The 27,500-nt window shown below is 34.5% G+C and overlaps 1 protein-coding gene across 2 annotated transcripts in view; it reads right to left on the bottom strand.

Annotated features, from left to right (window-relative positions):
• Positions 1–15,779: 15,779 nt before the first annotated feature.
• The window catches only part of LOC144968807 (beta-1,4-N-acetylgalactosaminyltransferase bre-4-like), a 53,984-nt gene continuing 42,263 nt past the window's right edge, over positions 15,780–27,500 (bottom strand). For both annotated transcript variants that reach the window (XM_078907512.1, XM_078907513.1), the window contains 4 exons: positions 25,782–25,904; positions 24,744–24,848; positions 23,080–23,218; positions 15,780–18,180 (listed from right to left, as the gene is read on the bottom strand). In XM_078907512.1, the coding sequence (XP_078763638.1) occupies positions 18,166–18,180; positions 23,080–23,218; positions 24,744–24,848; positions 25,782–25,904 (382 nt within the window). In that variant the 3' untranslated portion in view covers positions 15,780–18,165. The remainder of the gene's footprint in view (positions 18,181–23,079; positions 23,219–24,743; positions 24,849–25,781; positions 25,905–27,500) is intronic.

The raw sequence follows: 27,500 nt of genomic DNA, 5'->3' as shown, positions 1-27,500 counted from the left end.
CTCACTTTTCTGAATTAAAAATTCACCCCATACACCGGAGCATACTCAATGTCTCAATCGTTTCTATGTTATATGTTTGTGTTGAGAATATTGGCTATTAAGCTTAACTGCTGGTCAAAATTACTTCGCGATGGTGGTGTGCGAACGAATCGGCGGTCTCAAGAAGTGGGTGAGAGAGTGATCTAGAAATGACTTGGGTTTGAAACGAATATTTTAGTGTTCGTGGATAGCTCACACGGTAGAGCCACGCTCTCACCTGCCAGGCGGAGTTGTCGTACCAATAAGGTCGCAGGTTCAAACCCCACCACGCCGCGGAAAATTCTTTTTTATTCTCTAATGTCTTCTGGCACTTTTCTACTCACTTCATATCTTGTTGTAGCCAGCATTACACGATGTTAACAAAAAAAATATTCCATTTTGAAGATGTAGACATGTTTAGGGTAGTTCAGTTGTTAGAGCGTGGCTGAAGACCTGACAACTGAAGTTGATTCCCATCGCATCCACATTTTTTTTTCGGGGGCCCCCTGTCCACCCAGCAGTGAATAGGTGTAGGTGGATCACCTGATCTGGTAAAAAGTAATTTGTGAAGACTGATGTCCTATCCGAATAATAACATATATGTTACTAATCCGCTTCACGTCACGGAAACCCTATTGTAGACATGTTTGTATGCTACTGAAAAAAAATAACACAATGAAATGGGAGTTGAGGTAAACTTCAAACATTCTAATTTATTATGAGCTTTACTGATTTTCTAAGGTGTAGTGACAAGGACATCATTTGTACTACTGGGCTGTCATCTGGGACATTTCAATTTCCAAACATAAAGTTTATAGACTCAAAAATGTTCCTTCCTTCAATCTCCGACATTGACACTGATTCAGTTTCCAATGGTTCTTCCTCCTCATCAATATCATATTCTTCCGCTGATGTCTCTTCACTCAGTGTCCCACATTTTCTGGAATGCTCTTTCATTGCAACAATAGTGGAATGATAAAGGGTGCATTTTGGACATTTTCGCTTTTTCAGAATGCTGATTCCTTTCCAGTCGGTTCTTTTCAGAGATGGGCAATGCTCATCATAGCAGTTGGTGTTGTTGATTTGGACAGAAACAAACTTTGGAATAAACTGCCAAACTTTCCTTGGTTGCTTATTTTCAGACCAGCATCACATGGAGCAATTGGCACTGGTGGTGGCAAAAATCGATCCGGAAAATAGTTCAGCAGTTTCAACCTCTTTTGAGCCTTCTTCCCATTTATTATTCACCATATTAATCTATTAAAAAATACATACTTTTTGCTTTCTCTCATTTCAACTTTTACAGTGTTTTTCTTGGATGTGTTTTTATTCTATTTGTATAACCAAATTTTTGATGACATAATCTTGGGTATGAACCCCCCCCCCTCCCCCATGTCAACACTTGTCAACATTTGGCAGACCCCCCCTCCCCCCCAAAGTGTTGACATAATATGTGAACGCTCCCTAAGGTAAGTATATCTGTTGGTCTGGCTGTAATCATTAGTTTATATTGATTTTCGTTTGTCGTCACAAGAACTTGCGCTCTCCAAGGAGAATGAGATGGTTCAATGACACCTTTACTGAGCAATTTACTGATCTCTTGGGATATAAAATGTTCATCAAATTTTGAATACACCTGGGGCGTTTTCATGAACGCGGACTAGCGCTTAGTGTCTGACCATCTCTGATTTTAGTCAAGGAATTGAAAAAATCGGATTTCATGTGAACTGATTAAGCAAGTCAGGGACTAAAATCACGGCACCTTCGGACTAAGTTTTAGTCATTTGCAGAAGCATCAGTACATGCTTCAGTCTGAGTCTAGTTACTATGTGACGCCATAGCGTCAACAAGATAGCAGCTATTTTTAGATTGAGTGCGCTTCGCTTCGGAAAGAAAATACGTCGGTTACGAATGACAGAGGCAAAAAGTGTCATGTTGCTATTGACACTGGCTTTAAAAACTATGAGGTAAGTGAATATCGTGGAGATTGCTCATTTTTGTGAGTAAAAACTAAAGAAATGAATCTATCAGTTCAGAGTTGAGACTCTCAATGAGAGTGAACAAGAGACTCCGAAATCGAAAGATTTGCGTCAAAGAACAAAAAAAGAAAAATGATTAGAAAATATAGTGGAGAAAAAAGTTATTGTTGTCATTGCAATTGACTGAAATAATGTGATTAATCGGAACACACTTTCTCTTTTTTTTTTTCTTTTTTTTTAAAGGGTGTTACGGCGCTTGCAACAAATTTAGGTTATATCAGCTCCAGTAAAAAGGAAGAAAATGGGATAGTGAAAAGTTATAGAATTACAATTAAAGCATCCAAGAAAAAGTAAGAAAAAGGGGAACTGGGAACAAATAGGGATCAGAGATGTAGATTCCAAGAGCATACCATCAAAGTACTTAGTTTGAGATCACCACTAAGTCTCATCTAGAGACAAGCACGGACCCCACTAAGAGGAATACACTCAAATGCTTACATTATAAATTATAACAAATATAATAATACATGACAGAGAGATGATTTACAAGGAAATAAATATCATCTCCCAAAACAATAACTATGCATCTGACTGTTTCCCTCCCAGCCAGGACTCCGGTCAGGGCCAGAACAAAACCGAGCAATCTCATTCCAAGACAAAGACAGAATGCAAGTTGGAAAACAGATATAGGGGGATAGAAGACACAATAAGTACCTCCCTGCCCACTATGGGAGGTAGGAACCCCACCCATTGCTGTCGCCGCCTAAAAATTAAATTATGCCTTTTGCGCCACGATATCATAAGACATCGTTACCTAGGCATTCCACGAAGAAATATAGATAATTCATCAAACAAGATGTCTGATGCCAACAGGAATCACCCATGTTGTCCAAGTGACCAAATTGGGGGTTAATAATCCTGCTCAAGGAAAAAAACGAAAGTGCCTGAAGCGGGGCTCGAACCCCGGTCATTCGGATCACAATGCAATGCCTTAACCACTCAGCCAGTTCGCCCCCATAAACTTAGCCTGGCAGCCAAAGAAAAATGGTAAGATAAAATATAAGAGTACAATGGGCAAGTGAGTCCCGTGAGTGAAGAGGAGGAGGAGAAGAAGAAGAAGAAGAAGAAGAAGAAGAAGAAGAAGAAGAAGAAGAAGAAGAAGAAGAAGAAGAAGAAGAAGAAAAAGAAGAAGAAAGAAGAAGAAGAAGAAGAAGAAGAAGAAGAAGAAGAAGAAGAAGAAGAAGAAGAAGAAGAAAGAAGAAGAAGAAGAAGAAGAAGAAGAAGAGAAGAAGAAGAAAGAAGAAGAAGAAGAAGAAGAAGAAGAAGAAAGAAGAAGAAGAAGAAGAAGAAGAAGAAGAAGAAGAAGAAGAAGAAGAAGAAGAAAGAGAAGAAGAAGAAGAAGAAGAAGAAGAAGAAGAAGAAGAAGAGAAGAAGAGAGAAGAAGAAGAAGAAGAAGAAGAAAGAAGAAGAAGAAGAAAGAGAAGAAGAAGAAGAAGAAGAAGAAGAAGAAGAAGAAGAAGAAGAAGAAGAAGAAGAAGAAGAAGAAGAAGAAGAAGAAGAAGAAGAAGAAGAAGAAGAAGAAGAAGAAGAAGAAGAAGAAGAAGAAGAAGAAGAGAAGAAGAAGAGAAAGAAGAAGAAAGAAGGAAGAAGAAGAAGAAGAAGAAGAAGAAGTGAAGAAAAGAAGAAGCAAGAAGAAGAAGGAAGAAGAAGAAGAAGAAGGAAGAAGAAAGAAGAAGAAGAAGAAGAGAAGAAGAAGAAGAAGAGAAGAAGAAGAAGAAGAAGAAGAAGAAGAGAAGAAGAAGAAGAAAGAAGAAGAAGAAGAAGAAGAAGAAGAAGAAGAAAGATTGATTTTGTTTTCTTTAAAAGAATATGTTTTTATTTATTCATATATGATTTAGTTACCTAATAATAGTAATTTTCTTATCTATAAATATTATTCAGTCTGGAAGCAGTTTCCTATCGACAGTAAAAGAACCAAATAACGGATAGAAATGGTTCTGAACTTTCAAATACAGAATTCATAAATTCAAGCAGAAGATGTGCGGTCATTGAAAGCAAACTAAATTTATTTCAAAACTTATGATTGGTTATTAAGATATTTTACAGACATATTCTTCTCTACATTTTTTGGCTACCGCATGTTGGTTATAAAAGTTAGCGTAGCAGCCTACCATCTATAGTTTTCCTCTCAGCTACTTTTCGTCGATTAATTAGACAAGAGGGAGTACGACGATAAAAGAATCAAACAACAGATAGAAATAGTTCTGAAATTGAAAATAGTGCAATCGTAAATGCAAGCATTATATTTATTATATATTTTTGTTTATAACAAAAGCAGAATAGCGTTGAGTTGTTGTTTTTTTTTTGTTTTTTTGTTTTTTTTGTTTTTTTTTTGTTGGTTATTTATACTTTTTTTTTAAGGACGTATTCCAATTGTAAATTTATAATTTTTAGCAACCACAAGTTGATTCTCCTTTGTCATTTCCCCTCATCGTATTTGTCCCCAAGTGTGCTAAAATCTTGAAGTTCAGATTTTAAAACTAAACAATCCATGATCAGTAAAACCCTTAAACATATTTAAAAAACTAAATAAAACTCATAAAAATAACAACTGTATCATATTGTTGAATAGCTATCAAGTATATAATATGATTACTTAATAAAAATGAGAAACGATGATACTTGTATAATCATGGTAAAAGCAGGGTTTTAAATCTGGCATCATACTCTCCATCTCCAACCAAGGTGATTATTCAAAATAAAATCAATGTAACGAATGACTTAAACACCGTACACAATAATGCACTGAAATAAACTCAAGAAATAGCAACATCAATAACTTGATAATAAATACAGAAAAAAGTAAAGAGCTTTACAATAGATGGGCGGTATGATAATTCTCGTCACCAATACTAGAGACAGAGGACAAAAAATGCACATCACCAGTCTCTATTCTATGTTTGTGTTGATAATATGGCTATTAACCGATGCACACTTAGCGTCATGGTCTTGTTTATAAAGTGCATAAACATTGCGAATAAATGGATTAAATATAAAAGAATTCGATTCGAGACATGGAATACACAGGCAGAATTTGCAAGTAACCGGTGCACACTTAAGCGCCATGTTTATAAAGTTCAGAAACTTTGCGATTAAACTCATTAAATAGAAAAGATTTCAATTTGAGAAATGGAATATAAAGCGGAATTTGTCATTGACCGGTCCAGACATAAGCGCCGTGGCCTTGTGTATAAAGTGCAGAAACGTTGCGAGAGAGAAAGAGAGAGAGAGAGAGAGAGAGAGAGAGAGAGAGAGAGAGAGAGAGAGAGAGAGAGAGAGAGAGAGAGAGAGAGAGAGGGTGTGGGGAGGACTTCTCTACCAGAATAATTTATGAATTGACCCTATTAAGAGAGGGAGAGAGAGAGAGAGAGAGAGAGAGAGAGAGAGAGAGAGAGAGAGAGAGAGAGAGAGAGAGAGAGAGAGAGAGAGAGAGAGATTAAAAAGGCAATAGGCACCTACATCAGAGAAAAAAAAATCAAGATCCATTTATCCCTCCACTTCAACCATCAAGTAATCGAAGAACACCACTGGTCTTCTGTATCAACTGTGACATCTGGCGCCATTCTGTCTGGCCCGACGTCATAAAGACGGGACCTTCACAAATTTCACGAGACTGAGCACATGTGTTTTAATGCTTTAAGGGTTTTACAGCACTTGCGACACATTTATGGGAACGCAGAAAATTTCTAAATTTACAATTAAAAGCACATAAGAAAAGTAAGACAAAGTTTGTTTTTTTGTTTTTGTTTTTAAGGGTTTTACGGCGCTTGCAACGCATTTAGGTTATATCAGCGCCAGTAAAAAGGAAGAAAATGGGACAGTAAAAAGTTCTAGAATTACAAATAAAGCACCCAAGAAAAAGTAAGACATAGGCGAACTGGGAACAAATAGGGATCAGATGTAGATTCCAAGAGCATACCACCAATGCACCTAGTTTGAGACAAAGGGGAATGGTACAAAAAGAGGACTGATAAGGATTCCAAGAGCATACTATTGTTGTGCATGATTTGAGATCACCTTAAAGAGTCTGTTTTGTTTGTTTTTAATGGCTTTACGGCGCTTGCACCACATTAAGGTCAGATCAGCGCCAATAAAAAGGAAGAAAATGGGATATGTTTTTGTTTTTAATGTTTGTTTTTAAGTGTTTTACGGCGCTTGCAACATATTTAGGTTATATCAGCGCCAGTAAAAAGGAAGAAAATGGGATAGTCGAAAGTTCTAGAATTACAATTAAAGCACCCAAGAGAGAGTAAGACAAAGGGGAATTGGGATCAAAAAGGGATCAGATGTAGATTCCAAGATCATACCATCAATGTACTTAGTCTGATATCACCTATTTTTTGTTTTTGTTTTTAAGGGTTTTACGGCGCTTGCAACACATTTAGGTTATATCAGCGCCAGTAAAAAGGAAGAAAATGGGACAGTACAAAGTTCTAGAATTACAATTAAAGCACCCAAGAAAAAGTAAGACATAGGGGAACTGGGAACAAATAGGGATCAGATGTAGATTCCAAGAGCATACCACCAATGCACCCAGTTTGAGATCACCTATAAGTCTCATCCAGACACAAGCACAAAATCCAACAAAGAGGAATACACTCAAATGCCTACATTATACATTAAAATAACAATAATACATTACAGAGAGATGATTTACAAGGAAAATAATATCATCTCCCAAAACAATAACTATGCATTTGACTGTTTCCCTCCCATCTAGGACTCTAGGTGATAGAAGACACAGTATGTACCCCCCTGCCCACTATGGGAGGTCAGGATCCCCACCCAGAGATGATATCACCTATAAGTCTCACCCATACACAAGCACAAGATCCAACAAAGAGGAATAGACTCAAATGCTTACATTTCATTATACATTAAAAATAACAAATATAAAAATACATAACAGAGAGATGATTAACAAGGCAAAAAATATCATCTCCCAAAACAATAACTATGCATTTGACTGTTTCCCTCCCAGCCAATGACTCCGGCCAGGGTCGGGACAAAACCAAGTAATCTCATTCCAAGACAAAGACAGAAAGCATGTAGGAAAACAGATATAAGGGGATAGAAGACACATTATGTACCTCCCTGCCCACTGTGGGAGGTCAGGAAGAAAATGGGATAGTAAAAAAGTTCTAGAATAAATTTAAAGTACCCACGAAACAGTAAGACAAAGAGGAATTGGTTCAAATAGGAAACGTATAGATTCCAAGAGCATACCATCAAAGTACTTAGTTTGAGATCACCTAAAAGTTTTATCCAGACACAAGCACAGGTCCCCGCTAAAAGGAATACATTAAAATGTTTACAAATCATATGCATATGTAAACAAAACTTAATGCAGTGCAAAACATAGAAATGATTTACAAGTCAAAAAACATCATCTCCCAAAACTGTTTCCCTCCCAGCTAGATATCTGGACAGAGCCAAGTAATCTCATCCCAAGACAAGACAGAAAGCATGTTGGAAAACAGATTTAGGGGATAGAATATTCAGTTAGTGCCGCCCTGACCACTATGGGAGGTCAGGAACCCCACCCAGTCATCTTTAAGTCTCATCCAGACACAAGCACATGATGCCACAAATAGGAATACACTCAAATGCTTATATTATACATTCAAAACAATAAGTATAACGATACATGACAGGGAGATGATTTATAAGGAAAATATATCATCTCTGAAAACAATAACTTTACATGTGACTGCTTCCCTCCAAGCCAAGGATTCCGGTCAGGACCAGGACAAAACAAAGTAATCTCATTCTAAGACAAAGGCAGAAAGCAAATTGGAAAATAGATATAGGGAGATAGAAGTTCGAAGGCACAGAAAGTGCCACTATCGGAGGTCAGGAGCCCCACATTTTAATAAATGTGTGTGTTTGTGTGTGTGTGTGTGTATATATGTAGGTATGCGTGTGTGTGTGTGTGTGTGTGTGTGTGTGTGTGTGTGTGTGTGTGTGTGAGTGTTAATTAAAAAAAAAATTTAATTAAAAAATTAAATTTCCATTTATTGATCCCAGGGTTAATTTTTTTTTCTAAAGTTTGTTAGTTTTTGTTTCTAGGAGTTTTACGCTTGAAACATTTAGGTCATTTCAGCGCCAGTAAAAAGGAAGGAATAATGGGATAGATACAAAGTAATAGATTTAAAAATTGAAGGCACACGGGTAAAAGTAAGAAAAATGAGAAAGGTTGGAATAGGTCAGATGTAGATTCCAAGAGCGCACAATCAGTGTACTTTGTTTGAGATCACCTTAAAGTTTTTGTTTTTTGTTTTTTTGTTTTTAAGGGGTTAACGGCGCTTGCAACACATTTAGGTTATATCAGCGCCAGTAAAAAGGAAGAAAATGGGATAGTAAAAAGTTCTAGAATTACAATTAAAGCACCCAAGAGAAAGTAAGACAAAGGGGAACTGGGAACAAATAGGGATCAGATGTAGATTCCAAGAGCATACCACCAATGTACTTAGTTTGAGATCACCTACAAGTCTCATCCGGACACAAGCACAAAATCCAACAAAGATGAATACACTCAAATGCTTACATTATACATTCAAAATAACAAATATAATAATACATACCAGAGAGATGATTTAGAAGGAAAAAAATAAACATCCCAAAATAACAACTATGCATTTGACTATTTCCCTCCCAGCTAGGACTCCGGCCAGGGCCAGGACAAAACCAAGTAATCTCATTCCAAGACAAAGACAGAAAGCATGTTGGAAAACAGTTATAAGTGGTTAGAAGACACAGTATGTACCCCCATGCCCATTATGGGAGTACCTTAAAGTTTCACCAGACATTAACGCATGACCCCACAAAGAGGAATATACTCAAATGTTTAAAAATCATTACGGTATAAAATAAAAACTGTAACAGCACATAACAGGGAGATGATTTAGAAAGAAAAAAATATCATCTCCCAAAACTTTATACATTTGACTGTTTCCCACCAGGTGATCTAGGACACAACCGAGTAATCTTATTCCAGGACAAAGACTGACGGCAACTCAGATAATAGACATAGGGGTACAGAAGGTGACCTCCCTAAGGGAGGTCAGGAGTCCCACCCAGTGTTTCTAAAGGTCTTACGGGGTGGGAGTAGGGTGCTCAAAGAAAAAGCGAGATGCCGAAAGCGGGAATCCAACCCAGGATCTTTGGTTGTAAAAGCATTGCTTTATCCACTTAACACGTGTTAAGAGTCTGATTTTATTTTTTTTTATTTTTTTTCACAGATTGTACAAATAAAACAAACTTAATGCCAAGTTTTGAGCCTATAAGCACATCAAAACGAAAAATAATATCTTAATGAAATGAATAATCTTAAGTAGATCCCAATTCATCGAAGTGTCCACTTTGAGTGAACATATAATGGCCCTCATATAAACACTCCATGCCTGATAAATAAACAAGTCCTAATAATTTAAAATAAAAATAAAGCTTACATTCCACTGTGAATCAAACAAACAAAATAATAATAATAATAATAATAATAATAATAATAATAATAATATAATAATAATAATAATAATAATAATAATAATAATAATATTATAACAAATAAAAAATAATAATAATAATAATAATTAATAATAATAATAATAATAATAATAATAATAATTTAAAAATAATAATAATTAATAATAATAATAATAATAATAATAATAATAATAATCAAACGTAGATATTTTTAAGATTAAAAAACCATTTGCATTATCAAGTACTATAACCCGAAAAGTTTCCATATATCAAAAAGATTAAAGAAAAATATAATCAATTAATCAATTATTTTTTTAAAATTAATAATTATGAAAATAATAACAATTAACACCGAAATCGAATTTGTGTCATAGATAATAGCAAATAAATATATACACATGGTTAGCATATAAGTATTAGTATGATGCGAAAAAATGTAAAACACCCAACTGAATCAAATATCAAATGTCCAACTAACTGTATTAGAAGAGTATTTTTAAAGAACTTAATTGTAAATATAGAATTGTTCACATCAACATAATATTGCCGTAAATGGGAAAGGAAAAAAAATGTTATTGTTAATATATACTTTTTTTCCTTAATTAGTTTTCAATATGAAAAACAGTAAAAAATAAATCTTGAATTAAATTGCTTCAGATTTTAATGATGTTATGGGATAGAAAGAATTTTAAAATTCAACTCTATAGTTATCTCAGTATGACCTTCGTGTTTGTTTTGTTTTTTATGTTTTAAGGGTTTTACGGGGGTTTTCTAGATGTACAATAAAAAAGGACTTGAGGAAAAAAGTTAGACAAAGGGGAGTGGTTCAAATCGAGAACAGATGTAGATTCTAAGAGCACACTATCAGTGTACTTAGTTTGAGATCACCTATAAGTCTCGTCCGGACACAAGCACAAAATCCAACAAAGAGGAATACACTCAAATGCTTACATTATACATTCAAAATAATAAATATAATAATACATAACAGAGAGATGATTTACAAGGAAAAAAATATCACCTCCCAAAACAATAACTATGCATTTGACTGTTTCCCTCCCAGCTAGGATTCCGGCCAGGACAAAACCGAGTAATCTCATTCCAAGACAAAGACAGAAAGCATGTTGGAAAACAGTTATAAGGGGATAGAAGACACAGTATGTACCTCCCTGCCCGCTATGGGAGGTCAGGAACCCCACCCAGAGATACAAGCACAGGATCAGACCAGGAGGATCACACTCAAATGCGTACACTATACATTCAAAATAATATATATAACAATAACATAGAAGAGAGATGATTTACAAGGGAAAAAAATATCATCAACCAAAACTATAACGAGACATTTTCCTGTTTCCCTCACAGTTAAGGACTCCGACCAGGGCTAAAACAAAACTAAATAATCAAATTCCAAGACAAAGACAGAAATCAACTCAAAAACAGATATAAGGGGACAGAAGACACAGTGCGACCTCCTGCCCACCATGGGAGATACAGCAAGAATGACCCTCTCTGCCCACCATGTGAGATACAGCAAGAGTAACTGCTCCACCCACATGGGATGGCAAAAGATCCCACCCCAAATTAATTATACTGAGCAGTATCTGTCACACAGAAGAAGGAAATGTAAATCATTAACTCATCTTAAAAAGGTTTAACGCCATCACTGTTTCATTTTTCTCAGCCAGAAAAGCAAATGTAATCCTATGTGACTACGACTAAGATTGAGTACAGTTGACTCTCTGTCTATCTACCATTTTCCAGTACAACTTACTCCAAGTAGTTAACTTTCAAAAACCATGAGGATTGCCCACTCAGTTAGTTTAATTTATAAAAAAGTAGATTCCAACAGTAATCGATTTACCTCCTATCCAACCAAAGACCATCAACCACAGACTAACATTAACATGGATGTTCAAATGTGATCCCTTTGAAAATAGAGACACTCATCAGGCTTCTAATATTGCTAATAATCCACAGCCATCCAGTGAGTCCATTTACAGAGGGATTTTTTAAAAACATTAACTCTCAAAGAAAACACACATTCTCACATCTGCTTGCATGTCTAATGGAAAATGCTGTTGTTATTGTTTTTATGGGTTTTACGTACTTGTAACATATTTAGGTTATTTCAGCGCCAGTAAAAAGAATGAAAATGGGAAAGTAAAAAAATTCAAGTTTACAATTAACTCACTCAATCCAAGAGATTTCAAAATTGGAAAAATTAAAAATGAGCATGTACATTGATAGATTTATTCAACTACCATTAACATGTAAAAATTAAAAACATTAGCTTTGATACCATGCCTATAATTTGTCTCAGAAAAATGTAACAAATGGGCATGGGGTAAAACTAACCCGGGTAAACCACGGATTTTGTTGGTGTTAGGGCTGAGTGAGTTAAAATCATAATATGAGAAAATGTAAGACATGGGAATGGTTCAAATAGGGAACAGAAGTAGATTCCAAGAGAATACTATTAGTGCACTAAGTTTGAGATCACCTAAAAGTCTCATCCAGACACAAGCACAGGTCCCTAAGAGAACACATTCAAATGTTTACAAAACATGATAATGATATTTAAAACAAAAAAAGAGAGATTATTTACACCTCCACAAACTATAACTCTGCATTTGATTGGTTCCTTTCCAGCCAGGCATTCTGGCCAGGACTAGGACAAGACCAAGTAATCTCAATCCAAGACAAAGGCAGAAAGCAATGTAATGGAATTGGTTTTGAGTGTTCAATCTTTTTTTTTTTCAAACTCTATCACATAACAAAAATTCAGTCTATAATTCTGTCACAATCTCACAGACTTGACACGAACCAATCACAAAAAAAATAAATCCTCTTTAATGACTTACTTGACTTGTGGAACATAGGGCTCTTCCATCTGACTCAGTTTTTGGAGGAATTCTATATCAGGGCCCAGGTTTGTCTGGCTGCCTTCAAACTCAATGCTTTGTCGTCATATTTACTTTGGTCGACCAACCCTCCTCTATCCATGCGGGTTCCAGTCCAAGCCTGTCTGGTGATATTATTTGCAGGCTTACTGAGGGTATGGCCAATCCAGCCCCATTTCTTTTTCTTTATCTCCTTTTCAATAGGTGACTGGTTCATTTTTTTGAGCAGTTCTCCATTTGTGATGATGTCCGGCCATCAGATATTTAGGATGTTTCTGAGGCACTTGTTTATGAATGCTTGAAGCTCATTTGTGGAGGTTTTTGACACTCGCCATGTCTCTGAGCCGTATAAAAGAACTGAATTCACATTTGTGTTGAATATACGGATTTTATTTTTCATTGTAAGAGCGTTTGAATTCCATATTGGTCGAATAGTGTAAAAGGCATACCGTACTTTATTTATCCGGCTTTTACCTTTTGATGTCTCTTTGGTGGTGTTTTATAAGGTGAAATTGCTCATCATGTCTTGCCTGTATTTATTTGCAATACTGTTTTCATTGCTTCCTCTGTGACTTTGTTTTTCAAGTTGTGAGAGAGAAGACAGATGTCATCTGCAAAGTTGAGATCATGTAGTTAGTTCGTTAGGGCCCATTGAATTCCTGTCTTTTCTCCTGTGGTCGTCTGTTTTATAACCCAGCCAATAACTATAAAGAAGATTGTTGGTGACAAAAGGCAGCATTGCCGGTCTCCAGTTTTTAATGGTTGGTTCAATATTCTTTCAAATCATATTTTCCTTCAACACTAATCTCTATATGACTAGATATATAGAGATTAGTATTGAAGGAAAATATGATTTGAAAGAAAAACGAATTTCCGCAAAGCTGAAGGGGAAAATACATACAACAGTTGTAAGACCAGCAATGTTTTATGGACTAGAGACAGCAGCTATAACAAAGAAACAAGATAAAGAAATTGAGGTAGCAGAAATGACGATGTTGAGATGGTCACTTGGCTGGACAAGAAAAGATAAAGTGAGAAATGAACGAATTCAAAGTTTGACTGAAGTGAAGAATGTATCAATAAAGATGAGAAGATAGATTGAAATGTTTTGGACATGTCAAGAGATGAGAGAGGGGGTACGTGGGAAGGAAAGTATTGGACTTACAATCAGTGGGAAATAGGAAAAAGGGATGCCCAAAGACTAGATGGTTGGATAAGGTAAAGGATGATATGAAAGAACTGGGCCTGGAGGAAGTCAATGCTTTGAACCGAGATGCATGGAGATGTGGCATTCATTATGGCAACCCTGCAAAATGCGGAATAAGCTGAAAGAAGAATCACTATATGACTACAGATCTAACAGTTCATCAAAAGAGCAGTAAGCGACTCATAATGACGTAGTCATTATTCACCCAATGACAAAAACAAGATGCCAAATTTAAAGTAAAATGAAACCTTGCCTGAAATGGACTGAATATCTAAATACTACAAAAGTTATTCACATGATGATCTTTTCAGACCAACTCTACTTTCAAAACAATCTTGAGGATTTACTGTTTGTTAAGTTAGAGTGAGTCTACAATACTGAGTCAATGCTTTTGACTATTGACTACATTAACTCATGTACACATGCACACACACACACACACACAAACACAACCAAATACACAATTACCAGATAGTACATTTCATTAATCACATGTTCAAATAAAGTACAAGATTGGAATAAAATAATGATAATAATTTATGACATATATAATTTACACATCTTGAAATGGAATGATTGAATATTCAATTAATGTATTCATAATATTAATATATATCTCCCCTTCCACGAAAATAAACCAGTAAAGATTCAAAGAAAACAAATTTCAGCATTTGATAGAACATATCTGCTCACAACGTGCCTACTTCTATTAAGCGAATAAATCATTGGTAATAATAAAATTTTATGAATTCAATAGATCAACCACATATATAGAGTTCTTATATAAATAAAAGAGAGTACCTCAGGGCCATACGTCCCATAGAATTAGAGTTTGTCTTCAATTTTGTAGTGTTAATCAAACAATAAAAGTTGCTTGCTAACCTTTTGACAGGATGCTATCTAAATATAGTACAATGTAGCTCATTTCAAGATAGTTTTAAAAGGTTGGGAAAGTTTTTAATGTACATGCACGATGGCGAGCAGATGGTTAAATTGTTCACATCTCCTAACACTTCATGAAGTCATATAGAGCATTGCAAACCTCACTTGCACAAATAAATTATAATTATGCTGATTAGCCCTCATTTACAAAACAACCGAAATATGCCTTTTCAGTGAACGTGAGAGACTACCAGATGACTATCATCAGCAATATCATAACGAGAAATGAGAAGAAAATGAATAGTCGTCTTTAGATATAATACTGAACATACTAAGCCCTCATATTTTCATAAAACGAATTTATATAATATATGGAACATTTGATTAACAATTAAATAATTGAACTATACATAATGTTCAACAAATCAAATTAGTTTTGAGGGTGCTCCACTCCATAATTTCAAGCTTTGTTGTTAAGCATCACTGTCAAAATTTCTCTCTTGACCACATTTGAAAATGACATACAAATGGGTTAATGGATTCATTTATATATAAATGCACTAATTCTACAATATGTGAATTAAAATACTTTTCATATGATGAAATGTTAATGATGAAAATATAACCAAATTAAACGGTGCAATAATCAAACAATATGGTTTGACAGATTCAAGAAAGACTATATATACATGTCAGTTATAAGGCTAATACATTTGTCAAATAAACATAAATGAATATATAAATCGTGAAACCAACCCACATAACCCCAGATGAATTGAAATTGGTTCCTATTTTGCTACTATTTCATTTGGCTAGGTTTTGGCGTGGAAGTAAAGTTGACATAACTGGTTACAAGTCACCGTAATAACGTCTTAAACAAAACTTGAAAAATATAAGGGGGAGAAAGAAAAAAGACAGTAACATAAAAAGATAATCACATTTTAAATTTCACTTTGAACCCAATGAATTGTTTGTTTGTAGAAATTGAACATTAAAAAAAAAAAAAAAGAACAGTTCTTGAAAGCAAAGGTGTTTGAATTTGTTTTGATTTAATATCTTTACAACATACAGAATTTTGTTCACTAAGAGTAAAATTTTTAAGAGTTCTACTTGATTTTTTATCATTAATTATAATTTTATTTTATTTTTGCTCATATGCGTTTTTCATTTAAAACTATTTTGGGCATGTGGGCGACAAAAAAAAAAACAAAATAATGAAAAACAAAAAACAGGAAAGCAAATAAATTTTTGATATTAATAAGTTTATCAGCAGTGGCGAGTGTCCAAGAAAAATTAAGAAAAAAATGGACAGAATAAAAATGAAAACAGATGTAACAATCTAACCGAATTTTTAGTTTTAGAACATCTGAGAGTTTAAGGGATTTCTGCCACACGAGAAACACTCAAATTCTTACAATTTCATATGACAAATCTATAATCATATGTCATATGGAGGAAGGATGAAAGAAAATCAAGCTCTTCTTCAGTGCCATCAGGTCAATTGCTCATTTCTATTTCTCTAGTTTTAAATGGCTAGTCAATCTACGGATAGAACACAGGCCACTTGCAAGGTCCTTTTCATTTGACCAATCCAGCTACCCAATCATAGGTGAGTGGAAAGAAGGGCCCAGAAAAATATGAGATTTTTACTTGTGTTGTACATATTTTTTTCCTGACTTTTTATATTCTTGTATTTGTAACACTGTGCTCTTTCATTTCATATAACTTTTGCCGGCTTCTCTGGGGATTTTTTAGTGATCTTATGTGATTTTTACGTTATTTCTGAATATTTGAAATGGATTTTATCGACATGACAATTTCTCATCAGGCCCTGTTATTACATTCAATTTAAATATTTTTATTCTCGACCAAATTTTTATACCAAGCAAATATTTGCCGTGAACTGTTTTCACCAACAATGTATTTATAGGAACCAAGGAGGTGGAAGACTAAAGCAAAGACCAATCATGGTGAAAACTGATCATCCGCCTACCCCTCGTCACCACCCTCCAAGACCCCCACCAATTCTGACAACAATACAAGTAAAAAAAATCATTTCCAATATGACAACAGTTAACATCATCATTCACCTAAACACTCCACATTGCTGAGTAACATTTCACACAAGAACAGCAACAACTACACACAGTATAATAGTAATAGAGTAAACAAAGACAACCTCCACCAGACACACATGTAAAACACACAAATGTATCAGATTTCAATAGTGACAATAAAGGTGATAGAGAGAAAATAAGAATAATAAATGCAACTGGAACAATTAATTGAAACAAAATCTTGACATCAAACTTGCCACAGAAACTCACCTCAATGATGACATCGAGAGTAATTACATATTCAGTGAGAATTATATTAATCCACCAACTTATCCTAAAGATCATAAACTCGGGGAAGGCGGAGGTTGATAACTACTACAAAAAGTGACATTATAAGCACAGAAAAAGATACCCATTCTGACTGTGAATCATATGGTCAAAATTAAGTTTTAAAAAGAGAGAAGATAAAATGATTGCCCAAGAGTTCAAGTCAAATTCTTACAGAAGCAACAAGGGTAATGAACACACTTGACATATGAACTACATCCCCTGGTCTAATAGACAAAGTGGAAATTGTACCAGGAAATAGTGATCACGAAGCTGTACTATGTAACATAAAATTAAACATAAAATTAAGCACAAACCATTTCAAGATATTTTAATGTAATCAAAAGGGAACATGGAGGTATTAAAACACGAACTAAGAAACAGCTACACGATTTTTTATAAACAGTCATCTGGTAAAAACAACAAAAACTGGGAATGTTTCAATGGCATCAGAGTCATTCATTTTTTTTTTTTTAAACAATATTCAGCATGCTAACTGATAGGCATGCTGAATGTTGTAAGTGTACAGGTCAACGAAACATTACTTGTACTATTGTAAGTAGGGCAGTTGATAGGGTACATATGCAGTTATTGATTACTGAATGACAATGATCAAAATGTATCTTCAACAACGTACTTAATGGTCTTTCTACCGCCTAAAATAACAATCTAAATATAATTTTAATTTGATATAAACATTTAAATCTTTATTGCAACAATGTCATCAACAAGTCTACTATCAGAATATATAGAAAAATTGGAATGGTCGGGTAGAATCCTTGAATAGTAAAAGAAAAAGAACAAAAATTAGTCATGATTATTCCCAAATATTTACTGCAAAATATCTGCTTCTGTGGTTAAGGGTTATTGTGAATCCTCGATAGGACTTGGAAAAAAATTATGATACTGTTTTATTGAAGTATCATAGAGACCACAGAGTGATGATGTTATGATGACGACGATGATGATGATGATGATGATGATGATGATGATGATGATGATGATGATGATGATGATAATAATAATAATAATAATAATATTCTATGACAGTAGATTTCAATTACACACATGATTACATTCAATATATTATATCATCTTTGTATCCCATTCACCCAATACTGAGGTTCAGAGTATCACAGATCACAAAATACTTTCAGAAACTCTCTGACGGACCCAGCTTGTTGTCATTCCTTCTTTGGCTTTATATTCCCATTCATTCTTGTCAACTTGCCAACGGAGTTATACTATTAGAGACGAAAGTTCTGAAAGATGAAAAGGAAAAAAAAATGTGTACAATTTATAACAAGTAAAGCAATCCATACCAAAATCAGATCTGCCACTGGCAACTAACATAAGATTTGTATAATTTTGGGGCAAAATTTAAATTCAATAGCGTCACATTACAGTAAGACAACCTTAAGTTCTAAAGGTAAAGTAACTTGCGACTGACCACAAGTCGTTTATTTTCAAACCTGTTGTTAGGCTATCTTGTGTTGACATTGTTTTTGTTTTGTTTTTAAGGGTTTTACGGCGCTTGCAACATATTTAGGTTATATCAGCGCCAGTAAAAAGGAAGAAAATGGGATAGTAAAAAGTTCTAGAATTAAATAGGGATCAGATGTAGATTCCAAGAGCATACCACCAATGTACTTAGTTTGAGATCACCAATAAGTCTCATCCGGACACAAGCACAAAATCCAACAAAGAGGGACACACTCAAATGCTTACATTATACATTCAAAATAACAAATATAATAATACATAACAGATTTACAAACAAAAAAATATCGCCACCCAAAACAATAACTATGCATTCGACTGTTTCCCTCTCAGCCAGAACTCCGGCCAGGGCCAAAACAAAACCAAGTAATCTCATTCCAAGACAAAGACAGAAAGCATGTGGGAAAACAGATATAAGGGGATAGAAGACACAGTATGTACCTCCCTGCCCACTATGGGAGGTCAGGAACCCCCACTTGGCCGTCCAATGAAAGCTACTCACCAGGATATATGAACCCATGTCAGGCCACAACTGGCCACCTGCTATTCTGATCTACACAGTACGAGCCACAAAGATAGCATGGCAAGAGACCATTAAAATCATAGCACAGAGAAGTTTTAAATGTCCGATGTGAGTATATTCGAATGGGTGTCCATTAACATCATAGGATAAAGAAAATGTATCTGTGCTATATAGTCTTTGGGCCACCAGCACCCACCATCATTTTGTTGAAATCGACTATCTACATTATTTGTATTGAGATTTGATGTATCATACACATTAAACAATAATTACATAGTTGTCATATTACATGGTATCCTATGGATCAATAAACAAATGATAAGATGAATGGCACAGAATATTCAGTTATCATACATTCCTTATTTTAAGCATGTTTTCTGTTATTGATCTTCGTCTCGTCTATATCTGAAGAATCTTCATCACTTGGAGAAGAATCAGTATCTGATGGCATCCTTTCACTGTCATCTACCAAGACATCCTGACATCATCAATTTCTGACAAAATGTCTTGCAAATCTCTTGGCAAAAAGGCCTCTGCAAACCATCGAATCGCTAGTCCTCCAGATGGTGAAACTCTCCAGCCATTTTCCGTTGGGTCAGGCAGATCAAAGAATTGGACAAGCGAGTTCCTCCACACTAGGGTGGCATTTGTGAAAGATCAACACCATCTGAACTAGAAAGAATGCTTTTTTGCCCTTAAAACTCTGCCTTACTTTATTATATCTGAGCTTGTCAACAGAGTTGTAAGTGTCTTTTCCATAAAGAGTGCACACAAAAGCTTCCAAATTAGACTGGTCAGTTGGGCATACTTCTTGTACTGTTCCAAGCCTGGCAAAGACATCAGTTAGAGACTGATCCTTCATAAAGAGTTTTCAGTGGCCTTACTTTTCCCTTTCCTGCAAAACAGCTTGTTGTGTCACAGTACAGCCAGTAAAAGCGTGGAGGCCAAAAATTGCTTCTCTTAAACATGAAGACATTGATGATGCTAGATTTGACATATCTATTTGTCGTCGATTGTTTCGTGCTCCAGTGTAAAAAATGAGCATTTTATTAAACTTGTCAGCAAATGACAGAAGGAGTAGAAACACGTCTGTATCGGGGGATTTGATAATTATTCTTTTTATAGCGTCCTGATTTGAAATATATGAACAGTGGAGAATTATTCGAGTATCTGCTTCCCCTTGTGAAGAACACAGATCTTGAATTGGTCTTGAAATCACTGATCTTCCATCTTCACTTGTGATAAATTCGCACCTATCTTCACTTTTCACATACATAAAAAATTTCTCTGTCTAATAAGTCGGGGGCATAAAGATCCTTTTGAATTTCTGAGAGAAGAAAATTGTCAGTGTCTTCTTATTCGCATCACTAGCCAAAAATGCTTTCCAGTTTGAAGGTATTTTCATGGCAGGTCCTTTAAGAAGGAAGGAGTCATTTGTTTGCCTCATTCTGTCTCGTTCACTGCTCTTTATGGAGTCTGATTTGTATGTGTCTGTAATAAAATGTACAGGTGTTCTCTGGGGTAAAGTGTGTGAAAATTTCTTTGGGAGTTCTCCAAATGTGTTAGGTATATCTGTAAGACTATGAAAAAAAGCCATTCAGTCTATGACATGAACAGTGCCTTGCATCTTTGAGAGGTCTTCTGTGACAAGAAACTCTTGTTTTTCAATGACACGTAAGAGCTGTGCTCTATTTGTCTTGAGTGGTAAACCATCGGGTGAGGCCAAGGACCATGGAGTTGGACTCAGTGGATAGCATAGAACCTTTTCCATGTCTATGTCATGCTCGTGTGACAAAACCAGTAACTGCCCAAAAAGGTTTCGTTGAACTTTCATTTTTACTTCCTTTGTTTTACTTTTTAGCGTGACAACATTTGCGGCAGGGGCAAAAGTTTTAATTCCTGATTTTGGTAGGGGATGTTTGAACACAACAGATTTATCTTTTAGTCTTGTGTCAACAAAGCTCTCGAATCTTTCCTTTCCATATTTATCTACTTTCATTAGGTCATTTGTAACATCTTCTGACACTTTCTTCCCAGATGACAAGCAAACTAATGTATCAGCACTCAATTCAAAAGGGTTGGGGAATGCTGAACATGACCTTACAGTACTCCTAACATGTTTCTCACTCAGCTGCCTTTCTGAAACATTCATGTCTTTGTGACTATCAAGTGTCTTTGAATCCATGTTGGTAATCTTTTGCAAAGCCGAAAAGTAAAAGTTAAAAACACTGTTGAATTCCCACTCATTGTGCGGGGGTTATGCCTTTATATATATATATTTATATACAAACCATACATCATTGCTTCAGGAATTAATATAAAGAAGGATTAGTTAAATAAATACAAGTTTCTTAATGGTTGAGGTATGCCTAGTCGATTGGAGAGACTACATATTTGTAAACAACACATAAACAGCAGCCATTTTGTATCGCACAAATTGAATGTGATTCAGTATCGATACCAAGTTACTGGCATAGTATCGAGTGAAGAAAGTAACTAAACCAAAGGAAAGGATCAAACCATGGGGAATTATATTCTGTCGAACTATTTTACCTTATTTGCCATTTTCTTATATTTAAATAAAGTTAAAATTGTAATTAAATCAGTAGACATGTTACATTTTTTACAATCTATACTTTTGTGGGGGCCTTTATAATTTTACTAGTTCGATAGTAGTTGTCATCATACCTCTACTTCACTGTCATAAAACCAGTGGCAAATGCTTTCAAACTGATGGATTGTAGACCAATATGGTCAAACATACAAATTCCTACAAATATTTGACTTTAAAATACAAAACTAGAGGGAGAGAATATCTGAATTTGGCCCCTGAATTTAAGCATACAATAGGACATTCTTATATCAACCACACTTATAACAAGTTATGAAAAAAGGGGGAAAATGTTATTTTTTAATTGTCCGATTTTTTGTCCTTTCTATTTCAATAATATAAAGAAGCACTAATATAAATAACTATTACCTGCGCCTGGTGTTTATTCCTGTTAAATTTAGATGGTATGTAGAATGAACAAATTGAGCATTTTAAAATTATTTTTTTTTAAATAAATTAAATTGGAAAAAGAATGGATAAGCAATCTTCATAATATACCACAGGCTTAATTACATTTTAAATTAAATTGGGCTTTTATATAGTGCAACATCCACTAAACGTTCTCAAAGCGCTTTACAAGGGATCCTTGGCTAACAGCAACATTTAACATGTAGGATGGGACATGAAACCTTTTAGGCAATCGTGCAATTGTTTCGGACAAAGACAACACTGTTAACAGCCAGGTACTCATTTTACACCAAAGTCTGGTGAGAGAATGTGAGTAAAGAGCCTTTTCCAAGGACTAAACTATGCGCCGAGCAAAGCTCTAACCCAGGACCTTCCAATCTGAAAGTGAGTGTCATACCACTAGACCAAATAGCTACATTACATTATTTTTGTAGTGTCACCTCATAGAACATATTTACCCTAATTTACATTTTAAAACTTAATTCTGTATTCTCATCTTTTAAATGTTGTTGATAATATGATAGAGAGTTTATTTTTATTTTTTATTTTTTATGATATATATTGCATGCCATAGTTTATTTTTATTTTTACTTTTTTTATGATATATATTGCATGCCATGTATATTGTGCACCTAGAGCTATATTGTATGGGACAGATGCTATAAATAAATTTCATTATTATTATTAATAATATACTGTCTTAAACCAAGAAACATATCACTAACATTTTGTAAAACTGATCATTTGCACATCAAATTCACTTTTGAAAATCTGCTTCAATCCGCCCAAATAAACTAAATGAGTATTTTTTAAAAAGAAAGAACAGTTTTGTTACTTCTGACCCTTGAAAATCTGTAGTGGATTCTGAAAGGGGTCTATAACTATAACTCAACTTTTTCATAAAATGACATGTGTTAACAAATCAGAACAAAAGACCAGTAATAAATTATACCGAAACAACAATTTATATGTCTTGTCGCCCAGTATTTATTTACATTAACAATGCAGATAAAATCTAATCTCAGCATCAAATTTTTCTTAAAAAGGTTATTAAAGTAACAGGAATCAAATTGAGCAAAATGCAATTAAAATCAAATATCAGAATACATCAAAACTTACTTTCAAAATTTCTTTTTCATTTATAAAAACTTTTATCCTTAAGTGAGTAGGTTGTTCATCCACTTCTTGGACTGAATAATTCAAAGAATTAAGACCGTCTGTCTTCATCCGTTTTGAGGTTGTTTTTAGCAGAGCAAATCTGATTTTGAAAGAGAAATGATGATAATGATGATGATGATGATGATGATGATGATGATGATGATGATGATGATGTTAATCCATACACTAATGGTAATGTGACCATAAAACAATGAATGCTTCTAGGATATTTTACAGGATATGGAAAAATACAAATACGTTTTGAAATCGTTACAGATAATTTAAAAGGCGTACATGGCAAAGTTTGTATTATCAAAATTGCATTTTAGATTTTAGATTTTTCTGAAAAGTATTTTTGCAACAGAATATAATACAGTCCACTCTGGATAATCGCAACTCGGTAAATCGCAACTTTCAGTTAATCGCAATATTTCCCCAAAAAACAGAATAAATTCTATATAAAAGTAATTGGTTAATTGCAACAAACTTCGGTTAATCGCAACAAATTTTCGCCCTCAAAAAGTGGCATATTCAAGAAATCAATCGAACAAAATATGATTAATTTTCATCATGGATGAAATTGTGACATGTTGAATAATCAAAAGTGATCAGGATTTAATGCTACAGTACTGTGTCACCACTCTATTAGAGACAAAATAGGGCGGGGCTTTGCAGTATGAGTTTGTGATGCCATCTGTGGCCATTAAATAGGAGGCGAGGAGGCTGGGCATAGTCTTGATAACAGGTAGACAGTGGCAGTTGTAAAGAGAGGCTGAGCAATATCCTTTGTTTTGGATTGACAACTGTGCATTGTGATCAATGAGTTTGGTGAAAGTTTATCTTCTCTCACCACAGCTAATCTCTTTGACTCTTACAAATGTTGAGAACAAAAGAGTGAAAGTTAATCCAATCTGAATAAGATGTCATCTTGCAGCTGCTTTTCCTTGACAAAATCAATACAGGGAAGCAATATGGTTTTTGTGTCAATCAATTTGCTCAGTCTGTGTTGGAATAAGAACAATATTTACAACAACTGCTTTGAGTTTACTACATATGTCGTGTAAAATGTTGCAATAGTGAACAGGAAACTCCACTCCGGTTAATTGCAATTTCGGTTAATCACAACATTTTCGCTGAGCCCAGGGTGTTGCGATTATCCGGAGTGGACTGTAATAATAATAATAATAATAATAATAATGATAATAATAATAATAATAATAATAATAATAATAATAATAATAATAATAATGATGATGATGATGATGATGATGATGATGATGATGATGATGATGATGATGATGATATAATAATAATAATAATAATTATAACAATCATAATAATAATAATAATAATAATAATAATAATAATAATAATAATAATAATAATAATAATAATAATAATAATAATAATAATAATAATAATAATAATAATAATAATAATAATAATAAATAATAATAATAATAATAATAATAATAATAATAATAATAATAATAATAATAATAATAATAATAATAATAATAATAATAATAATAATAATAATAACATGTAGGGATGGTGTCGCTTTGGAAAACACAAATTTATGTCCTCCATAGATCCTAACTCAGAGGCATTACTTTGGTTCTTACCTCTGAGGATTTGATTCATTTCCTTTGTCCTTAGTATGTTTTATCATTCGGTATCGAGCAATATCCATGGGGTATCTAGTGATTTTATAACCACTAGAACGAATCCTGTATCAGATAAAAACAAGAATTCAAAATAGGATGTGAGGCATTCAACGCTTGGACAGCTTAATAGTCATAATGTCCCTTTAACCAAGTGGCTTAAGACCAAAAGTTCTTGTGACAAATAAAAAAAAACAGTAACAAATGCTTGGTACCTTCTGGATAGGAGAAAAAAAGTACTTTTCAAAAGATATAGATTAAACAAAGCTATCACATCACAGCTGATTTTACAGAATGGACAGCTAAGAATTGAACCTAAGTCATTTGCTTGTCTTATACTCTTTTAATTCAATAACTGGTCTCCCTTGTCCACGATTGACTATGATAAACCATTTTAGCCATTCAATCTCCCAGAGATAAACTGTTTTCTTACATAAAAACAAGTATGAATACAGACCACGTTAAATATAACCAGCTCGACCCATGGCAAAAAAAAAACCCTGACCAAACAAAAGGCATCCATTAACCATGGTCAAATCAATGTTCGTAATATAATGAGTCAATATATGAGGCTAATAAATGCTCATTTTCATAACATTCGACACCTAACAAACAAAGATAATAAATTATTGTACTATGGAGATTGTCATGTCTAGCTTTTATCAGTTTTTTTTCTGAATTGAATAATAACAGTACTTTGTCTCCACTTTCTGACATTTTAGCTGACAATAAAAGGAGGTGAGGTGAAAAGAAGTAATCAGGGGGGGGGGGGGGGGGGGGGGGGGGGGGGGGGGTGAAATAAAGTATCAAATTTTTATAAAGTTTGTTTTTCAGGGTCTTACGATGCCTGTAACACATTTAGGTCATTTCAGTGCCAGTAAAAGGGAAGTAAATGGAACAGTAAAAAAATTCTGGATTTACAATTGAAGCATCCAAGAAAAACTAAATAAAGGGGAAATTGGTGCAGATAGCGAACAGACGGAAATGCAGTGTTCATACCTGGTTGCCATATCATCATCTTCACCACCCCAGCCAAAGAACATATTTGAAAATCCATTCATTTTTTCAAACTGATCTTTTCTCACAGCACTCACACCACCGTATATTCCTGCATAAGGCAATCTGAAAGGAATGAATATATATATATATAATAAAACGGCACTTAAGCCATATATATATATAGACAGAGAGAGAGAGAGTGAGAGAGAGAGAGAGAGAGAGAGAGAGAGAGAGAGACAGACAGACAGACAGACAGGCAGACAGACAGACAGACAGACAGACAGAGAGGTAAAAATTAGTTCGAGGAAGGAATGGAATGATAACAAAGAATAATAAGGAAAAAATTCAGGACATTCAAATTAAATCAAGGAAACTGTGTGTTCGAGGAAACCGTGCTGAAGTGTAATAATAATAATAAGAAGAAGAAGAAGAAGAAGAAGAGGAAGAAGAAGAAGAAGAAGAAGAAGAAGAAGAAGAAGAAGAAGAAGAAGAAGAAGAAGAAGAAGAAGAAGAAGAAGAAGAAGAAGAAGAAGAAGAAGAATATAGATAATAATGATAATAATAATATGATCTTTATTATTATAGTCCGTTCAAAAAACCATGTGCAGGGAATATCGCAAATTCCTCCACAGTTAGGAAATATGATGCCATGCTTTTTTGCATGCAGGCTTATATATTAAGTGACATTATGAACTTTGAATACCGATAGTGATAGACCAAACAGTTTTCTAACAATGCCGAATTCCTTTGATCTTTTCACCGTTTGGAATAAAATATGATTCAAACTTTAAAATGTTTACAGCAATGATGTGTTGATTCTCTTTCCCGTGGGGAAAACATCCACAACAAAGTTGCTTTCAGTGGTGTAGCTTAGCAAATAATTTCGGGTTGTAAAAAAAAGGTTGTTGTCATAGCTTTTAATGTCACAATGTATCTCTTCCTGTGGTCAACGGACACGTAATCAAATAGATGATACAAGCTCTTGCTGTAACCCCCCTCCCAAAAAAAAACAGGGGGGTTCAAATTTTTACACCCGTCTTCGTCTTCGATAGGACAAGGAGAAATGCCTTTCACAAAGACATAATCCCCAACCAACTTTTGAGCACGACAACTAATAAAGGTCACACAAACCCCACTGGTCACCCATCGAGCAGGGTACAAGTTTACCATTCTTTAACCATACTGACTGGGGAGGGGAGCCTTGAGTGTGATTATGTGAAATGTCAATGAATCTAAACTTCTTTAACACCAGATTCCATGTAATTTTTGTGTACTTTAAAAGGAACCGCGCAGTTTTCAGATACAAGAGGTGCGTAACCAAATGACATAATTATTAATTTGCCCTCTCCACTTTGACTTTCTGGTTGTTGGCAATCTATTAATAATATTACTATTCGCCTCATGTCATCATGGGTGCAAGCAACTGGACCTCAAAAAGCCTGCAAGTCGACTTATGACCAGACATATAATCTGAAAAAGCCTGCAAGATTCATCTTGTCTTCATAATAGTAGTCCACAATTGTTATATGTTTAATCCAAAGGTTGTAATGCAATAATTTGTTAAGTTTCTTGTCACAAGTTGCACAATTTAAAAAAATAAATAAATAAAAGATTTTTAAAAATCCAAATCGCAAAAAGCCGGCGATGTTTTTTTACGGTAGCCGGCACTCTTGCACCCATGTGTCATGAAAAAGAATTCTGCACTTCGCCTCTCTGGAG

This window comes from Berghia stephanieae, chromosome 3 (assembly GCF_034508935.2).
Source record: "Berghia stephanieae isolate SIO BIC M18660-M18661 chromosome 3, UCSD_Bste_1.3, whole genome shotgun sequence".
NCBI lineage: Eukaryota > Metazoa > Mollusca > Gastropoda > Nudibranchia > Aeolidiidae > Berghia > Berghia stephanieae.
Note: the sequence above shows the minus strand (reverse complement) of the source record. Positions and strands in the feature narration are given on the sequence as shown.